The 19,086-nt window shown below is 37.6% G+C and overlaps 2 protein-coding genes across 4 annotated transcripts in view; one reads left to right on the top strand and one right to left on the bottom strand.

Moving 5' to 3' along the window:
• The window catches only part of rst (roughest), a 240,091-nt gene that overhangs the window by 31,127 nt on the left and 189,878 nt on the right, over nt 1-19,086 (top strand). The window lies entirely within an intron of this gene.
• Nucleotides 919-19,086, bottom strand: part of kirre (kin of irre) — a 35,682-nt gene continuing 17,514 nt past the window's right edge. Inside the window, 6 exon segments of the mRNA XM_068298450.1 lie at nt 919-4,040; nt 4,111-4,360; nt 4,362-5,258; nt 5,320-5,447; nt 5,515-5,617; nt 5,683-6,868. Coding sequence (XP_068154551.1) covers nt 3,535-4,040; nt 4,111-4,360; nt 4,362-5,258; nt 5,320-5,447; nt 5,515-5,617; nt 5,683-6,723 — 2,925 coding nt within the window. The 5' untranslated portion in view covers nt 6,724-6,868 and the 3' untranslated portion in view covers nt 919-3,534.

The following is a 19,086-nucleotide window of genomic DNA, read 5'->3' as shown; positions in this document are numbered from 1 at the left end:
GAAATAATACATGTATGCCTTTTGTCATTAAATAGTGTTTAAATCATAGTGTTTTCAGAAATTTGTGACCACGTAAAGCTGCGATTCAATATTTGAAATAAAAATTGTGGTATTAATTATTATTTTGTAATGGCATTCCTAGTTCATCGAGATATTTCAATCTATTGACTTCCTTAGACTCAATATTGAAATAAAAATTATAATAATAATAAATAAAAAAATATTCAAGTTGTAAAACCGTTACAGAATAAAAGCTTTTATTAGCAACTGTTAATTGAAGTCAGGGTTGGTTTGTCATTGTGCTTTTCAGGGTTGTTTATCCCGCAATATCGATTTTCAAACAGCTCGGAAGCTTTTTGTTTTTAAATCACAACTCAACAAAGCTTGTGTAACTTGTTCGTTTTGCAGGTTTCCCAAGAAGTTGTCAGAGTTGTCCAATTCAATTACCATTTTGTATGCTTTTATATTGTCATCATCCCTTAATTAAACAAAGGGCTTTTTAACATCCCAGTATTTGATGCAGTATTTTACGAAAATAAAGAGCATCGAATTCCAATATACCGCGAAAATGTTGCTGTTTTGAAATTCTAATTTCAAAAGGACAGTTTTCCATTAGCAATCAAAATGTTCTTGTAAAAAGTCAAAGACTTAAAAATCCTTGGGTAGTTTTGGGTTCTGCAGGAATCTGAGTCAACAAGGACCTTGTGTTTTCTTGAAAGGCGTCGTACCATGAAGTCTTCCTTCGTTTATCTTACTATAACTCTGTAAAAAATAAAAAGAAATTCCAACTTGTTTTTTTTTTTTAGCATTTTTGAAATATCTGTTTTAATTCATATCTCACTTTGAATTTTCATTTCAACTAATTTTTTTTTGTTTTTGTTTTGTTATTTTTGTTTGAGTTTCTTTGTGTTTGACTTAAGTTTTAATTGAATTCATATTTTTTTTTTTTTTGCTTTCGTTCTTATTACACGCAAATTGCTGTTTTTTTCTCTATATATTTTATTTTTTTTCACTTCTTTGTTGTTGTAACTCTGCTTAGTTTCCATTCAAAGTTTTTAATTGTTTTTTTTTTCTATTAATTTAATTGGCTTAATAGGATTTTTTTCTTGTTTTTGTGTCTTAATTGAACTCTTTTTTAATTGAATCGTTTGACAATTTCATTTTAATTTTTTGGTTTTTTGTGTATTTTATGTTTTTTTTTTTTTGAAAAATTGTTTATATATATTTGACTTATGTTTTGTATGCATTTTTACTTTTATGATTTTAAAAGCTTCGCAAATAGCAAAAAAATATGTAAATAGTTAGAAAAAAAGGTATAAAAAAATTTCAAAAAAAAAAAAAAACAAACTGATGAGTAGAAAATAAAATGTTCATGTTTCTAGAATCAGAATTTCCAAAATTCAACAAATTTTCACAAGGAATCATAAGGCAGCATTTCAATATATCCTTTTTTGTCTTTTTGTTTTTTTTTTTTTTTTTTTTGGTTTTTGTTTTTCTTTGCGTTTTTAAAATTTCTGCTAAGCTTTTTTACGTTTTGTTAAAATTGTTGTGGGTGTTGCATGTTGTTGTTGTTGTTTTTTTGTTTTTTTGGTTTATACTAAGTAATTTATTTTATTTTCGTTTGTTTTTAGGCTTAATTTTCACTAGGCAGACAAAAAAAATTGTTGTATATATGTATATGTATATATTTAAGTTAGTTTTTCATTTTGTTTTTTACATACAATTAGTAAATTTATTTAAGCATCAATACACATACATATTATTCACTATATTTATTTATGTATATATTGGTTTTGTTTCATTAAATTTAAATTTACATATACATAAATACAATAATTGATTTAAGTTAAATTTCTTTGCTTAGCATCTAGTACTAAAAAAAAAAAAAAACAACTAATTGGTGAAAAAATGTATTACAATTTCCACCACAATCCTTCTGATGGGTGTTGGGTTATGAGGGGGGGTGGGGCTTGGATCTTTGGGTGTAGAAAGGGACAGAGGTTGGGGAATTGACACACATATACTATAACCCGGTCAATCTATGGTATAAATACTATCATCGATTACAGTTGCTTATATAAGTATATATACACACACACACATATATATATAATGTTAGGAATAAGTTCGAATAAACTCGATTTAGTCAGACCTAAGCCCATTTCACATTTTGAAAACTGATTTACAATATTTCTTTCTTTCTTTTTCGCTAAATCGGACTTTGGAATCTTAGCTTACATACATCTATATATAAATGGGACGTAAAATCGGATCATAAATAATGATAAAAAATTATCTATAATGTTTATGTCTATAATATATGTATATGTATGTATGTTGTATGTTGCATTCAGAATTAGGTTTCAAAATTATTTGTAATGATATGTTTAGCTTGTTCAAAAATGAATTATTGGCTTTGTCCCCCTTTGACCGGGTTAAAGGTCAATTTCAACGGCTTTAGCCGCAGGCTAGCAGAATATTGAGCCTCCTCATTCTCAATATTTACATATATTTTTGTCATTTCTATATCGTTTGATTGGTTTTTGGTTTTTTATGTCTAAAAATTTAATAAATTTTGGCTTAGAAAATTTGTGTCCTTTTCTTATGGCTGCGTTTTCTTTTTGTTTTGTTTTATTTTTTGCTTTTGCTTTTCTCTTTTTTTCTCAGTTTTTGGAACTAACTACAGGCTTTTTGTTTAAAATTTAGCAATTTTTCGTAGTTTGGTTTTGAATTTTTGTTTAAAATGAACTTTTCAAGTTAGGTTGTTGTTGTTGTTTCTGTTGTGTTTCGATACGTTTCGTTAATTGATAATAGCCATTTGGAAAATTTGCACTATATATGTATATGTATATGTATGTATAAGTATTATATGTAGATATATTTTTATGCATATGTTCTGCATGTACATGTGTGTGTATTTGTGTGTGTAGGTGTTTTCTTTTGCCAGTTTAAAATAATTAACGCTATAAATCACAATACGGTTTTCCTTTTTTTTTCCAAGTATTTTCTTTTTTTGTTTTTGTTCTTTGAATTTTTAAAAGAAAAATATTTTTCTTTTTTTTATTTTAAAACATTTTGTTTTATATCCTTGCAATCTTGTTTTTAGAGAATTGAAATCGAATCATAGATATTTATTCGATCAATTTGCCCAATTCAACACAACTATATAGATATGTATAGAGAGAGAGATGGAGAGAGAGGGTGATAATATATGGATTGAATAGTTTTCCAATTTCCAAAAGAGAAATACCGAAAATGATAGAATAATTGCTTTAAGGATATGTGCAAGGATATAGAGCATTCGGTTCGACCGAAATCATATAGCATCGAATACTTTACATTTCTTTCTTACTTATTCACTACTTGTAGAATTCTAGACAATATTACGAATTACGAATAGTGCTAATGGCTTCATCCAATTGACAAACACAATATTACTCCTAAGAAAAAAAAATTAAAAATCAATTTAAAAACAAACATTGACTAAAGCAGATACGTTTCGAAGGAGGGAAGCGATCGATCCAGCGTCCGTATTTAGACATGCGTGGCCAACGGTCCCTTCTGTGTGATGCCTTTGCCATTGGTGGGCAATATGAACTGCCCGGAAGGACTCTGAGCGCTCTGGCCGATGGCCGATTGCTGTTGCTGCTGCTGACTGCCCAGCGGAGTGGCAGCTAATGTATTACTGCTGGCAGTTAAATTGGAACTGCTGCCACTGACACTACCCGGTCCGGCACCACTGGCACCACTGGAACCGCCTGCACCGCCGCCAATGCCAATGCCGCCACTCTGACTGCTGCTGCTGGCCATCATGGGATGGTGGTGATGATGATGGTTGAGCCCAAAGTGCTTGAGGCCGCCATTGTTAGCGGAATGGCCATGCCGGGCGGCATGATAGGGCGGTGGGGCTGGTGTGGCCGCTGGATTGGCTGTACTGGGCGGTGGAAGTGGTGGCAATATCGATGAATTAGTGCGTAAATACGGATTGCCATAGATGGCACTGAAGCGACTATCGATGCCGTTTTGTAGAAGCGGTTGACCTGCAATGCAAATGAATTGAATTGAAAAACTAAATAAAAATATATTTTGAGGAATTGTGTTGTCTCTTACCTAAAAATCCATTGGTCTGCTGTTGTTGTTCATGACGTTGATTTCGAGGCAGGCTAGCCCCGCCACCATTGCCGTTGCCACCGTTAGGTCCACCTGATCCTGCGGCAGCAGCAGCTGCAGCGGAATGCGGCAATGTGGCCGAATTGATGATCGTTGATTTGGATTTCTGGTGTTGATTTGGTCCATCCACAGCACTGCCAGGTGGACTATAGTCGAGGGCATATTCAAAATATGGTGCATAACCATTGCTGCTGCTCTCTTGCTGTTGCTGCTGCTGGGGGGTGATTCTTGGCATTCTTGAGATGACACTGCTGCTGGCGATTGCTGGCATAACGATCCACACTGCCGAAGTCCCCGGAGAAACGTTCATCGAATTTAACGGGTCCGGCCAGAGGGACACCCAATGTGGCCCCCTTCATTTGGACATCGGGCATGGGGGCTTGGGTTAGATTAATGGCCATTAGACCATCATTACCCGCCTCCGAGTATTCAACATCGTAGGCAGAGGCTGCTGCAGCTGCCGCCGCCTTGGAACGCAATTCGCTCTTCAGTTCGTTGAGTTTATCTCCACCGCGTGATGCTTCTGGTATGACATCAGCAGGCATGGGTTTCTTACGGCTGCGCCGCTTCTTATACACGATGACAATCATGACGATCAACAGAATGATGGCCACCGATGACATGGAGGCCATGACCACAAGAAGCACGGGTATGTTGGCCGGTTCACGGACCAGTGTAATAATCAATGAGTCACTGCCATAGGAATTGAGGACTGTGCAATTATATTTGCCAAAATGCGTCGAACGGCTCTCCTTGATGATTAACGCCGCCCGCACACCTTCAGGCAGATGATGCTCCTCGAATATATAGATATCTGGATCGGCACTACTCATATTGATCAGTTTACCCTCAAAGGACCACAAAATATGCTCCGCTTTGGGTATACTAAAGGCCAGACAATCGATTTTCACTCGACTGCCCACAGCACCGAATTGAATCTTGTGGGATGTAATGACTGGAGCACGCTTAACATATACGGTGGCCTCGGCACCAATTTCCGGGAAACCATTGACCACTGCCTTGCAAAAGTAGCGTCCAGCAGTGCCGGTATTCACCTCCAACTTAAGTTCCGGAGCTCGGCCAACAATCTTAAAGGAAACCCGATATTAATATCTAAATCTCTGGGGCGGATTCGTCTGGCTTGGTTACCTGATCGGAGTTCTCTTTGATCCATTCAATTTCTGGTGTAGGATTGCCAGCTACTTCGCAACGCATGGATACAGTCTCTCCCAAATCTGCTTCGACACTGACAGGACGTTGACGGAACACGGGAGCAACTATCAATAGAACATGATTTTAGGTCTTGGAAATACTGTTTAAGGTCAATCTTCAAGTTCCACTTACAACTAATGTCCAGGGTTTCGCTCTCTTCGCTCTTGCCCACAGCATTGACCACTTCGCATTTGACAATGGCATCGTGATATTGTCTGGTTACATTATGTATGATCTATAAATGAAATATATATACGTACATACAGTTTCCCTTTGAGTAAAAGCTAACGGGTAACTTACCATTTTTGTGGTGAAATCCCCCGTCATAAGTTCATCATTGATGAACCAACGATAGCTAAGCTCGTGGGGATTGGCATCTGCTTGACAGCTAAGTATGACCTCGGCTCCTTCTGGTATACGGCCACCAGCCAAGGCTCCACCCACCACGGACACGGCGACCTTTGGTGCATATTTCACTTCGAGTAAAAGCTTGGCCGATCGATATGTCCGATCCGCTGTATTCTGGGCCTGACAACTGAACGTTGTGTTATGATGCTCCTTCTTGGGAGCCAATTTCAATATGGATTTGGCCGTAATGCGTCGCGAATCGGCCAAGGGTTCTTTAACATATTCAATGCCCTTGGTTAGGACATTGCCCAAGCCATCGATCCAAGTGATCTCAGCTGCTGGCTTGCCGCCCACAGAAATGCATTCCAATTCGATTTCACGATCTTCTGTGGTGACCAGATAATCGCCTTGCAATATTTTTGGTGCCTCTGGCGGCACTAGGATCGTCAATTTGGCGAAACGCGAACGTATTCCCTGCTGCCCTTGCGGGCCGGGGCCAACTTGACATTGATATTTGGCATCGTCGTCCAGCATCACCGGATAGATGTCCAATGAGAAGTCCCCTTCTTCATCGCTGCCAACCATCGAGTAACGCTCAAAGCCGCTCAAATTGCGATGTTGTCCCAGGCCAAAGTCATCTTTGGTCCATTGCAGGGCTCCAACTTTCTCCATGACACGGCAGGGCAATGTCACACGGGAGCCAACCACAGCAGTTTGATCTTGCGGCTCCATGGCAAAGTGCTGGCCATTACTGATGCCATCCTGATGGCCCTTCGATTTACTGCCCCCCTCTATGCCACCACCACTCGATGATGATGACGATGAGGACGAAGAGGAGGAAGATGCAGATGAATCGCTATTGTAATGGGCATTTTGATTCGATTTGTTTTTGTTCTTGCCTTTGGCCATCGATACACTGGGCAACAGCGTCATCAGGGCCAGCAGCATCATAAGGAGCTGAAGGTGAGCGTTTCGGCGGGGTGTTAATTTCATTTTGTCCACCTGTGTGCAGTTGCCCTTGGAGGGGAGATTGTTGGGAACGGAATGAGGACTATGCCACACACTCTATCTCTCTCTCCCTACTCTCTCTCGCTATGTCTCAGACGTATCTCCCTCACTTATTTTCCGTTTGGATTATCTGAAAGATAGCAAGAAAAATAGAAGAAAACAAACAGTTAATTAAATTGCAATTTTTAATCTAAGCGAACAATAAGTAAGTGTGTGTATTTAGGTTTACATATATGTACATATATATACAATATATACATATATATCTATATATATATACCTTTGCAAAAGTTAACCATTATTTGAGGTTTCTTTTGTAACAGTTTTTTTGTTCTTTGGGTCAACTTTAAACTTTAAACAGCTTCAGTTTATCTTCAGATGCAACGAATACTATATACACTAATATTTTCCTGAAGAGTTCGAATCATTTTATGAGAGAGTCTCTACGAAAAATGAGTTATCAAGCAAAGTGATTTAGGATAATTTAAATATTGATCTATTTTGAAAATATTTTTGACTTCTGAGTTAAGTAAAATAAACTGAAACTATCATAAAAATCGGATGTACTTGCTTTTAATGTGCTGCCAACTTTTGACACAAATAAATTGGCCCTTTCTGTAGGTATGTATACATATTCATATACAAATATATAAAAAAGGACCTTAAGATATCATGTGAAAAGAGGAAATCTGCATGTGTGTGTGTGTGTGTGTGTTTGTGGGTTATTCAGCTGACAGTTTCTTTGTTAAGATGGTTAAGGGTGTGGTAAGAGAGGAGAAGACAAGGCAGAAGGGCAGGAGGTGGAGGAGATGGTGGCATCATCAGCAGCAACTGCAACTGCCATAACTGTAACGGTAAACTGTAAATGTGACCCAGGCAATGGCTGCGATGGTGGTGGCCATTTCCGTGAAATTGAAACATATTCGCGACTTGTACGAACTCAACCAGTTCAGCTGAGGCAACAAACTACCCACACACCCACTCACCCACATACACCTACACACACACACACACACACGCACACCCGCGCTATTTGGCCTTGGCATTTGCGGCTTTTGCAGCAGTTTTGTGTTGTTGGCTTTTCTTCTTTCTGTCTCTCTCTCTTATACTCTTTGCTCTTGACCAAACAAACGAACCAAAATCAAAAGAGTCGCATGAATACAGATATATATGTACATACATACATACATACATACATATGTATGAAATATGTACCCAGAGATACGTTTATATATGTATATCCATCCATCTGGAGGTGTATCTCTGCAGGTGTAATGGTGCGAAACTTTACTGTAAGTGAAATATACCCAAAAGCGAAGAGTTAACAACAAATTTCATTGTCGAATGAAGTTTTTAAAGTGGTTTTAGTTTTAATAATACGTTGACTATTTTAAGCAATTCATCAAATCATTAGTTTAAATGATTTATTTATACAAATTGTTAACCAAAATTAGAATCGAGTGACGACTTGCTTAATCTACGATTAATATTTGGCTTAAGAAATGTTTATTTATTTAAAACGATTTAAAAAGGACAAAAAAAAAAATCCTCAACAATTTAACTAAGGACTTTCATATTGATTTAGTTTATTACTTAAACTTATTTCTTTATTTTTAAACATTTTTTAATTCTGGATAATTGAAATTGCATTTTCGTTTTTTCCTTTTTGCCATATGACGGACATTGACTAAGGTTAGTCCTTGTGTGTTTAATTAGTTTGATGATTTTATGTTTATGGTAAATGAAAAAAGTTTATCGTTCCCTTCTATTTGTCTACGTTTACGTTTTTTAGAACATAAAGCAAATAATTTAAGATCCTAAGCAACTCGGCAAACCAAAAAAAAAAAAGAACTAAAAAAGTAAACTAAATAAAAAGTTATATGTGTGTGCACGTGAAATCATGTCCAGTCATTTCCTGTACATCCTACCTATACACACACACACACACACACACATCAAAGTTGTTCTTATGGTCATAAAAACATTTTTATTATAATTTTTAATAATTTAGGCGAGCATATTGCTACGACTACAATATACAACCTACGGACCTAAGGACCTGTGCTACCTACCTACAGGCGGCTATCACTTGCTCGTACACGTATACTTCCCCACACTCACACAATTACACCCACACACAGACACACATGTGCAGAAGTGCCTCGTACATACGCTCGAGCGCCGGGCATTTCCGGACAACGAAAACGAAACGAAACGAACTACTACTACTACTACCACTACTAACCGGACCCGGACTATACACTCTGAGTGCAAATGCCGTAAATCATTGGCGACGCAGGTAAACAACAAGCAACCAGCAAGGAAGCAACTAAAAGGAGAAAAAGAAACAAAGGAAGAACAAAACAAAAAATAACGCAAAAAAAAGAAAAAAATAAAAAATGGCATAAAAACAAAGCAAGAAACAAAAACAGAAAACAAGAAAAATGCTGGCGATAACCGGAGTCCGGTATGTACTAAATGAGTGGAAGAGAGAAGGACTGCCAGACTGGGTGGATGGGGGGAGCCAAGGAGGAAAAAACAGAGAGGAAGAGGTTCTGTTTCAAGCGTTAACTTGATGAAATCGTTGGCATTACACAGTTAATGGCTCCACTGTGTGTGCGTGCGTCTCTGTGTGTGTGTGCCATGAACTTTGGTCAAGAATTTATCCGAAAATTTGCAAGATTTCTTTAACAAATATTAGCCAACATTTATGTAGGCCAGTTTCTCGTTTCCGTATCGTTTGCAATGTATAAGGGTTTCATTTCCGTATCGTTATGAAATTAGATATAAATGGAATTGAAATAATTTTATCCTAATAAGTATAAAAATATGTATACCTATATATATCTGATGAGACATATGTATGAAGCCCCCCGGGATACCTCCCTGGGTATTCAGTTTGTTTAAAAACATTATTGCCAAACCTTTTTTTTCGAAAATTTCCTAAGTTTCAGCACTTGGAGCCGATGTGGCCTTGCAATATCATCTATCGACTATTTCAATATTTCCAGATATATGTATATATCCCCTTTAATTTAATGTTTAGATGGCAAGTTGGCAAGATGGCTTTCGAATATTTGCCCAAACTGAATTGGCCATGTTTGGAGATACGAAAATCCCTCAATTTTTTATACATTTTGTTTCGAATTTGTAAAAAAAAGTAAAATATAACTCTATTTTCGAGTTGAATGAATAATTAAAACGAATAAAATTTAAGGATCTAGAGGTAGTGGATAAATGCCGTCTACTGGCCAAGTTAAAACCTTGAAGATTTTGTTGCAATTTTGTTAAGTAAACAACAATTTCAAATTAACATTCTGTTAGACATATTCGTTGTCCGTTGATTGGGGGAGGGAAAAATGAGATTGTTGAATATTACTATTTTGTTTTACTTTCTAATAAATCAATATTAAGACAAAGTAATTGAATTAAATTCAACTATGTGCAATGGAAAATGCTATAGTTACATATAATTGTATGTAGTTCGAATGAAATTCTCCCTGGGATTAAGTGGGTTGGGATGGTGGGGCGAGAAGGGGAGGCGGCTGTCGTTTACACCCTCCCTAATCCCTTCGCACTATGATACTATGTATGTATAATAGCATGGCGCCGTTACCGTTTACCATTTCCTTTCGGTCTGTATCTTAGCTAGTTCTACTTCATATATTCTTCGTACTTTCCCTGCGCTCTACGAGCATTTGGCTGCGTTTTGTTTTTGTTTATTGTAATTGCAGACGTTGTCAGTTGGGATTGTTGTTGCCGTTGTTGTTATTATTGTTGCTGGGTTTTCGGTTAGTCAACGCACGTGCTGAAAATGCCACCACAAAAGGGAAAAACAAAAAAGAAGTAGGACCGGAGACGGAAAAACTGAGAACACATGGCACGAAAACGCTAATGACACATGCATACGTATCCACACACTCTCACCCACATCCATATGTGTGGGTGTGTGTGTGTGTGTGTTTGTGTGTATATATAAACACATCCATATCAGTATATATTCCTCTCTGCTGGGGTGAAGTGAAGGAATCGGGAAACTGCTAGAAGGCAGGCAGCCCTAAGAGAAGGGTTGTCATGTGTTTATTATCCTTTTGCTAGCGGAAGTTTACAACGAGTGAAAAAAAGAGTTGAAGAAGCTGAGGAAACGAACTCCAAAGGGGCAGGAGGCGAAAGAGTGGGGCTAATAAACAAACCGCAGACCAAAATAGTTTGCATAGACGCGTGTGTGTGTGTGTGTGTGTGTGTGCGTGTTTGTATGCCATGCCTACTGCATTAGATAAACAAACGAATAGCGAGTAACGAGTAACTGTTATTAAAGCCAAACAAAATGTAAAGTGAAGTTTAGTATAGCAAATTGTAAACAACAACAAAAAGCAACAAATGGCTCAATTAAAGTTAGTAAATGTAACTTAAATGGTAGCTTAAAATAAGACTCTCTCGCTCGTAGCAGCAGTCAGTAGAAGTAACGAGTAATTCCTTGAGTGATCAAAAAACGAATAGGTGGAACCATTTGTTCAAGATCAAGAGAGAAAAAGAAAAAGAGAGAGAGAGAGAGACGAAAGACAAAGAATGCCATTTGTTACTTGTTGCAGCGACGAGTAACGAGTTTCGAATAACGAATAAAACGAAAATGTTTCACTTTTTTGCCATAAATTATGAACAAAACAAGCATTTTGTATATAGATTGTCAGAAGTTTCGCAAGTTGTCTGGGCGTTGCCACCACCTAATAAATTCATCAATTCAGCCCCTTGCCCCCCCTGCCCAACTATGCCACGCCCACCACATCTGTTCAGTTTAACAAGCCATGGGAATGGATAGAGAATCGAGCGAAGAAAGAACACAGAAGACGGAAAACCGAAAGAAATACAACAGCAACCAAAAAAAAAAAAAAAAAAGGCATTTTAATTGAATATTAATAACCAAATCCTGCATATTAAATCGAAAGGCCACGAAAGCGAATCCTTGCCAAAAACCTTTTGTTAATGTATGCCAAACACACACACACACACACACACACTAATACACTATGCATGTGTGTGTGTGTGTGTGTATGTGACTTTTTGTATGCGGCCGAGAGCACGTTTTCTCTAGCTCCTTTCTATCATCAAATGGGGCCGATGTCAAATGTTAATACAATCAAATTGAAACCTTATTCAGCCCCATCATAAGAGCAAAACCAAAAAAAAAAAAAAAAATTAACCGGAATTCAATTATCTACACAAACTTTTGCATTTTCGTTGAACAAAATACAATGGAATTATTCTTTCTTCAGTTGCTACCATATTTCCATTCATTGTTCATGTTGAAATAATTTCATAAATTTAATTATCATAACTTTAGTTACATTTTGGGTCAAGAATCAAAGGCCAAAATGGTTGAACTTTTTTATTTACCGCCTTCTTCATACCCTCATTTCTGACCAGGTGTGCAGCCTATGGATGTGTATGTGTGTTTGTTCAGATGGATAGGTACTATATGCTAGTGGGTGTGGTCGGTCAGAGGGTGAGGGGTGCCAAGAGTAGGTGGCGCTTTGCTTTATTGTTATAGCGCAAACAATTTCATGTCATCCGCAATTAGGCAGGCTCAGGGGTTCGCAGGACTCTCGCAGCCAACTCGCGTTATATCGATTTAATTGCGCCCAAGCGCACAGAGCGAGAGGGATAGATATTTATCTGGGCAAAGGTAAGAGAGAAACAGGGCGAGAGAATGTGAAATTGAAAAACTGGACAACACGAAACTGTTACTGCAAACAGGTGCAACAAATACCAAAAAGCTATGGGATTTTGCTCACAAATGAATGAATTGTAATCTATTCACTTAATTCATTATTCATTTATGCCTTCTAGTTGAATTATATTGTGTGTAACAAATTAATTCATTCATTCATACATGCTCCAATTGTATGGTTAAAATTAACTGACTTAAAGGCGATAAGTATTTATTGGCTTATCTATCAAAGATTTTACCCAAAGTCAAGTGAATATGTTTTTTTAAACAATCGTACATTTTTTTATGAGATTCGTTTTAATTTATCGATTCGAACTTGTAGTTGGTTTTGTTGTATAAAGTGTTTTTGCTCGGAAATTTAGTATTCCCTGTGGAAGAATAGAAAGAGAAGAGCAAAGGCAAGAGACAAGCCCAAGGAAGCCTTATATCCTGTATAAAGAACTCATACACACACACACACACTTATAAAGGTATATGTATTCATTTCTGCGTGAATGATTCATTCAATGTGTTCACTGTTTTCCTTGCAGTTGCTTCTATTCCCATGTAAAGTTATATCCCTCTGCATACAAAAAAAAAAAAAAAAAAAAAAAAAAAAATATACAACCATACAACAAAATTGTTTATTATACAGCAGGAAGACTTTTATCAGCCTTCTCTTTCACTCCACGAAATACACACACACACACACACACACATTCATCAAACATATGAGCTAGTATGAATGTATGTGTAAATGTGTTAGTTTTCACATGAGGAACAAAAGCGAAAAAACACATGTCCGCTGACGGTGGGGCGTTTCATGAAACGCCAGCCCCTACGGCCCTTCCCCATGCCGCCTTTTAACTCCCGCTACCTTCTTACCACCCCGATTCCGTTGCTCCTTGACAGCTCTGGCGCTCTGTTGCACGCACACACACTTAGACACCTATGTATATACAATGCAATCAGCCCACGACCCCCTTTCCCCTCACCTATTCTCTCTACGGCTGTACACCATTATCTTTTTCTTTTTTGTTTCTTACCCAAGCAAAATCTCGTCTGGGGGGCTTTCTGGCAATGGAAAGTTAACCTTTTCTGTATTTATCAAAAATGTCAATTTCACAAAGTAAACTTCTTAAAAATTATTACAATTTTAATCAAAATATATATTATTTTTGCAAATATATAAAATATGTCAATAAAAACTCACTTCAAATCATTAATTGCATTGAAATATTCCCCGTTTTCCGACTGTCACAATATTTAAAATTTTAATTGATATCTCTATATATCCGAGAACTTTTGCTATACATATAAGCTCATCAGTTTATGAAAAACTAAACAAAAAAAAATTCAAATTTAGGACTCAAAAAATAATTATCCAATTCCTTTCTTGCCCTACCATTTAGTAGAGGGAAAGATACGATTATGATTTAGGGCAAAAAAGTTAAACAAGGAATCTTAAATACGAATTTTTTTTGGCTTCAGCTTTTGGCAGATGAAAAAAAATAAAATCAAAGCTTTCGATGAATCGATGAATAAAATGCAAGATTTTATTTCTTTTTGGATTATATCCCAATTCTACAGGGGAATTTCTATACGTTTGACGGTCGCCAAAAACGCAAACCAAACTATTCCTCAATATTTGCACGAATCTCTAAATCAAAATGTGTTTCACCTCTACAAGGATATTAAGGGAAGTCCTAACCATTTCGAACATTTAAAATCCCTTAGGTCTTAGGCCAAATTGCCACAGGATTGAAAATTCTGTCGCACTGTGTGAGAGAAATCGACATTATATTCTGATTATATGTTTGTGCATTTTATAGGGAATACAAAGTTCGTCTTGACGAGTTTTGTTTGTTATTTTCTTCAACCCTCTGTTGCTCCTTTCTGCCTTGTCTAGAAGGCAACATAAAATGGCACTAAATTAAATAAAGACCCATATTAGGCATGCCCTTACAACATTACTCGCGATGACTACCCCAACATTTCACCCATTACCAGCTCCCCGCAGTTGCCCCTTCCCCATATTACCTTTGCTCACCTTTAGGTAGATTAGTAGTCTAAATTTATATGTACGTATGTGTGTGTGTGTGTGTGTGTGTGGATCAATAATGGGCACAAAGTTCCTTTACCAAACAGGCAACAAAATCGAATTGCTCGGCGTGGTGGGAGGGAGGGAGGGGTGGCCAGAAATAACGAAAAGGGAAAATTAACTGAAACGTTTACTCACAAAAAGTGGGCGTGACAAGGATTTTCTAATGCATGAAAGTTGTTTGTGCAATACAAAATTGACTTAACAACAACACGAAGAACAACAACAATAACAATAGAAAATTGCAAATGATGTACACTACAATAATGTAGAAACTTTTGGCTAGCATTTGGTTCAGTTTCGATTAAGTTTTGAATATCTAGAACAATGCTAGCCATTCCTCTAAGATCAGTAATCATTTGTTGAATTTGTTTAAATAGTTGTTATAAACTATTTCAAAGCGTTCTTCATATGCAAATATGTACATAGTTTATCATTTGTTGCGGTCTTGCAACTATCGTTTATATTGATTGGCATTCAACTTCTTCTTCCTGCCGGTTCTTTGTGCTTCCTCTCATCCGACTGCATAACAATTTGTGTTGAAATCCATAAATTATAACAGCCAAACGTCTTCGATAATTTATCGTGGATGTTTGCATTGAAATATGAATCGAGTCATCATCAACCATTAACGAAACACTCGATCTTGGCGTTGCAGCGTACAATCGACGTCCCTTTAGCCTTTTGCCTCACTCCTTTGCTTTTTAGGGTCATCAATCTCATTTGCACTCTCTCTTTCATCTCTGATTTCTGTGCTTTTTTTTTGTCTTTCTTGGCTTTTATCCATTGGAAATGCCATGGAAACTGCGATAAGTTTGCTTTGCCCACGTGTTTTTTTTTTTTTTTTTGGCTTTCTGCGTTTTTTTTCGTTCTTTTTTTTTGTTGTTATCGATTTGGCCGTATTTCAAGTGCACAATTCTCGTTTTCATTCTTTTGTTTTTTTACGTTGGTTTTAATTTTTTTCTTCCTCTTCTCTCTCTCTCTCTCTATCTCTCTTTCTCTCTGTCTGTGTGCTTTTTGTTGCATATCATGAGGCGACATTTGCATAAGCCCACATAGAGCCCCCATTTTACGGGGCACATGGTGTCTGTGTGTGTGTGTGTGTGTGTGTGTGCACACTTATGCATGGATGTATCTATGAGATTCGCTTTGGCTTTGGCTCTGCCGCTTCACACTCCCTCTCATCTATCCTCAATATCAGCTTGCACTTTATTATTTACTGCATTTCCAATAACGTGGCTCCCATCTCTGTGCGTTGTTTGCCGTTGTCCTTGCTCATCTCTCATCCTCATCCATATTTTCATTCTCCTCGTTTTGCTTGGCGTTGGCGCGTCCATTCATGCGCAAGGACAAAATGCATTTAATTTGATTGAAGGCGTTCGCGTTTTTTTACAAAAGATAAAACTAATCAATAAAATTATTGAATTATTATTCAAGATGATAGAGCAGCGAAAAGAAGATAAACTGTATACCCTTTGAAATTCCAACTAGTGCCAGTGATGAGAGACTTTAATAAGGCCCTGCATTTTATTTTATTTAATGCTCTCAGTCACTTTATAACAGGAGCGGATCTAGAGGAAGATTACGGTAGCCAATAGTTAGCTATGTAGCTACATATATTCTCAACCAATTGAATTTAATTACAATCAAAAAGATGAAGGCGAATACAAGAATTAATTAACCGACAGTTTCCCCCCTTGTCTCATTCCACTCTTTCTTTGATTGCCTTGGAAAAGAACTATTGAAAAGTAGATTTCAAACGTTTATATTTTCTGTACTTCTTTTAGTTTGTTTGCTTGGTAGGCCCATAATTTAATTTTAATTTTTATACTGGGAATAAGAAAAACAAAAAAGGAAACTTAACTTTAGCTTGATAAGTTGCCAAGAGTTTAGGGGGTGGGTAGGGGGTAGAAAAATGATTGCTGGCAACTTAATTGTGGCAATTAAGTTACAAGCGACAGGCTGGCAGGCAGGCAGAATGAGAGAGAGTGAGAGAGAGAGAGAGAGAGGCAATTGGCAGTGGTTAGAGGAGTCACCTCGAATGTCCTTTCCGTTACCATTGGCCCATTGTTTAGCACTTGACGTCCGCGCGTTGCCGTTGCGTTTGTTCTATAAATGTTTTAAACATTTTAATTAGTTTTAATAAACGTTGAAAAACTGGCGTTTGAAGTGCCAGTCCCAGGCTGGCGGGGAAGCGGGCCACCAGGCCATGCCAGCCAACCAGCCAGCCAGGTTTCATTCTCCTGCGTTTGACAATGAATTTGTGGGAAAGGTCGTCAACGTGGTCGCTCAGTTTTATTCTGGCTCCTCTTTTTTTGTTGTTTAACTTTTTTTTTTGGATGCAGTGTTTTTTTTTTTTATTTTACTTATTTTAAAGGTTTTTTTTTTTTTTTTTGTTTGGCTCTCACAGTGTTTCTTTTGTGAGAGTTTTGCCAGCTGCTGTTCATATATGTATTTGTGAGACAGGAGAATGAGAAGGTCTTGGAGGAGGAAAGGGAGTATAAGTTTTGTATGCGTCCAACGGGGCGTATGCGTAATATTTAGTTGGTGGTCGCTGATGGACATGTTGTTCGTTTCCTTCTCTCCTCTCTCTGTTTGTATTCACTTTGATTTTCTTGGTTCTGGTCGTTGCGGTTGCCCTTAAGTTTCCCATCATTTTACACACTCCTACCCCTTCTCGTCCTGCTGCGGCTGCTTCTCATCGACAACCTTTTGTTTCGATTGCGTGTCAGTGCATTGTTTTTATACACTTGAATGTCGTGGGGCTTGGGAAGGGAGCCACAAGGAGGGCGGTGGTAGAGAAATATTTACTCTTCAGTTAACGAACATTTTGTGGTATGTCTTTTGGTTTTTGGTCAATTATGATTACGTTTTCCATGGGTTTTTAGTTAAAAGGGGGGTTAAAAAAACTAAAAGATCAAATTTATTCCTGCTCGCATTTAATTTTTTCTTTTTACTTGGCTCTTTCATGAACGGCCGTTGATTTCCGCGCTGGGACCCGGAAACTTGAAGATAAGAATGGCTCACCATCCTTGCCCCTGTCCCACTACCGACCTCCGCATTGTCATTGTTGTTGTTGTTGCTGTTCCTTGCCACTTCTCTTTCTCTACATTATCATCTCCCTTCATTCCATTTCGTATATTTTTTTCACAGCTCCTCACAAGAAATGCTAAATAAATAAATAAATAATGAAAAATAACGACGATAAAAAATATATATGTATGTATATGTATATGTATATGGATGGGAAAGTTCTTTTTTGGGGTTCTGCCCCACTACTGGTGGCGTCAGTTCCCCTTTCCCTCCACCCCATCAGGTTCCACCATTTGCTGTCAACGCGCAGCGGCCGCGACAGGAAGACGATTTGCAGCCATTTGTCATGTTGGGGGTAGCTTTTCAGGAAGTGGGCTGCCAACACAACAACAGCAACAACAAAAATGAGTAAAAATTATAAAAAAAAAAAAAGCAGAGAACCAAAAATAATTCTCAACTTTCACACAATGAATTAGTCGGCATTGTGTTACCCTCTATTCTCACTCAAACTTCAAACTCAATTGAGATGAGAAAGCAAATCAACATGGACCTTAATACACATATGTAAATACATATTTACAGGGTATTTAACAGTGCAAATTGAAGGGAAATCGCTTGGTGTTGTTGTTCCTGCTTAGTTCTCATTGAATTGTCGGGTTGTGGTAACTTGGGAGTGTTCAAATACATATGTATGAAAGCAGTAAATAAGCTGAAAAACTAGTAAAGTACAGTGAAAAATCAATTATGCAATTGGTCGAAATGGGAGGCAAAAGCATAAGTCGCAATTAATTTAAGATACCTTAGCTTGATGCCTTAACTAAAAACAGACTAAATGAAATGGTTAACTTTTGCTTTTCATGTCAGTTAAGACAAGTTTAAAGTACTTCAACTAGCCAAAAGGTTCAATTACAATTCCAGTTGGCATCAATTGAATTGAAGGTTCTTTGGCCTATTTAGCTTGGTTTGACTGTAGCAATGGGCGTTTCACTGCGGCAGCGGCATCTTGATTCTTCACACATGCGGATCCATACCGACATTACAATCCAGTCTCCCGTTCCACCTATTGCCAATCCCTTCTAGGCCCCCCACTCCCCCCACTTCGACTTGCCATTTGGCGAGTCAAACTTTTCATGTTGCCGGCTGTAAATTTCATTTTAAAGGCACAAAAAAAAAAAAAAGGCGAAGGATAAAAAAAAAATAAACGAAATGAACGAACACACACAACGAAACGCGAAAAGTTTGGCGGCCTCAATAGACTCCCACATCCATTGCCATTCAGTGCCTTAGCCGTTTTCCACTACCCCCTCTCTCTCTCTCTCTCACCTCCTCCCTCTCTTGATTTTTATGGCCTGCTCTGCTCATTTGTGTGTGCTTGGTATGTGTGTGTAAGAGAGCTTTGTTTCAACAATTTATTCAAATTGAGTTTTGCCAACTGCCGCTTGGCCATAACTCAAAGCGAGAAGTTTTGGTCCTTTTATTCTCGCACTCTCTTTCTCTCGCTCTGTGT

The sequence above is a fragment of the Drosophila tropicalis genome, unplaced genomic scaffold, assembly GCF_018151085.1.
Source record: "Drosophila tropicalis isolate 14030-0801.00 unplaced genomic scaffold, ASM1815108v1 contig_867, whole genome shotgun sequence".
Classification (NCBI taxonomy): domain Eukaryota; kingdom Metazoa; phylum Arthropoda; class Insecta; order Diptera; family Drosophilidae; genus Drosophila; species Drosophila tropicalis.
Note: the sequence above shows the minus strand (reverse complement) of the source record. Positions and strands in the feature narration are given on the sequence as shown.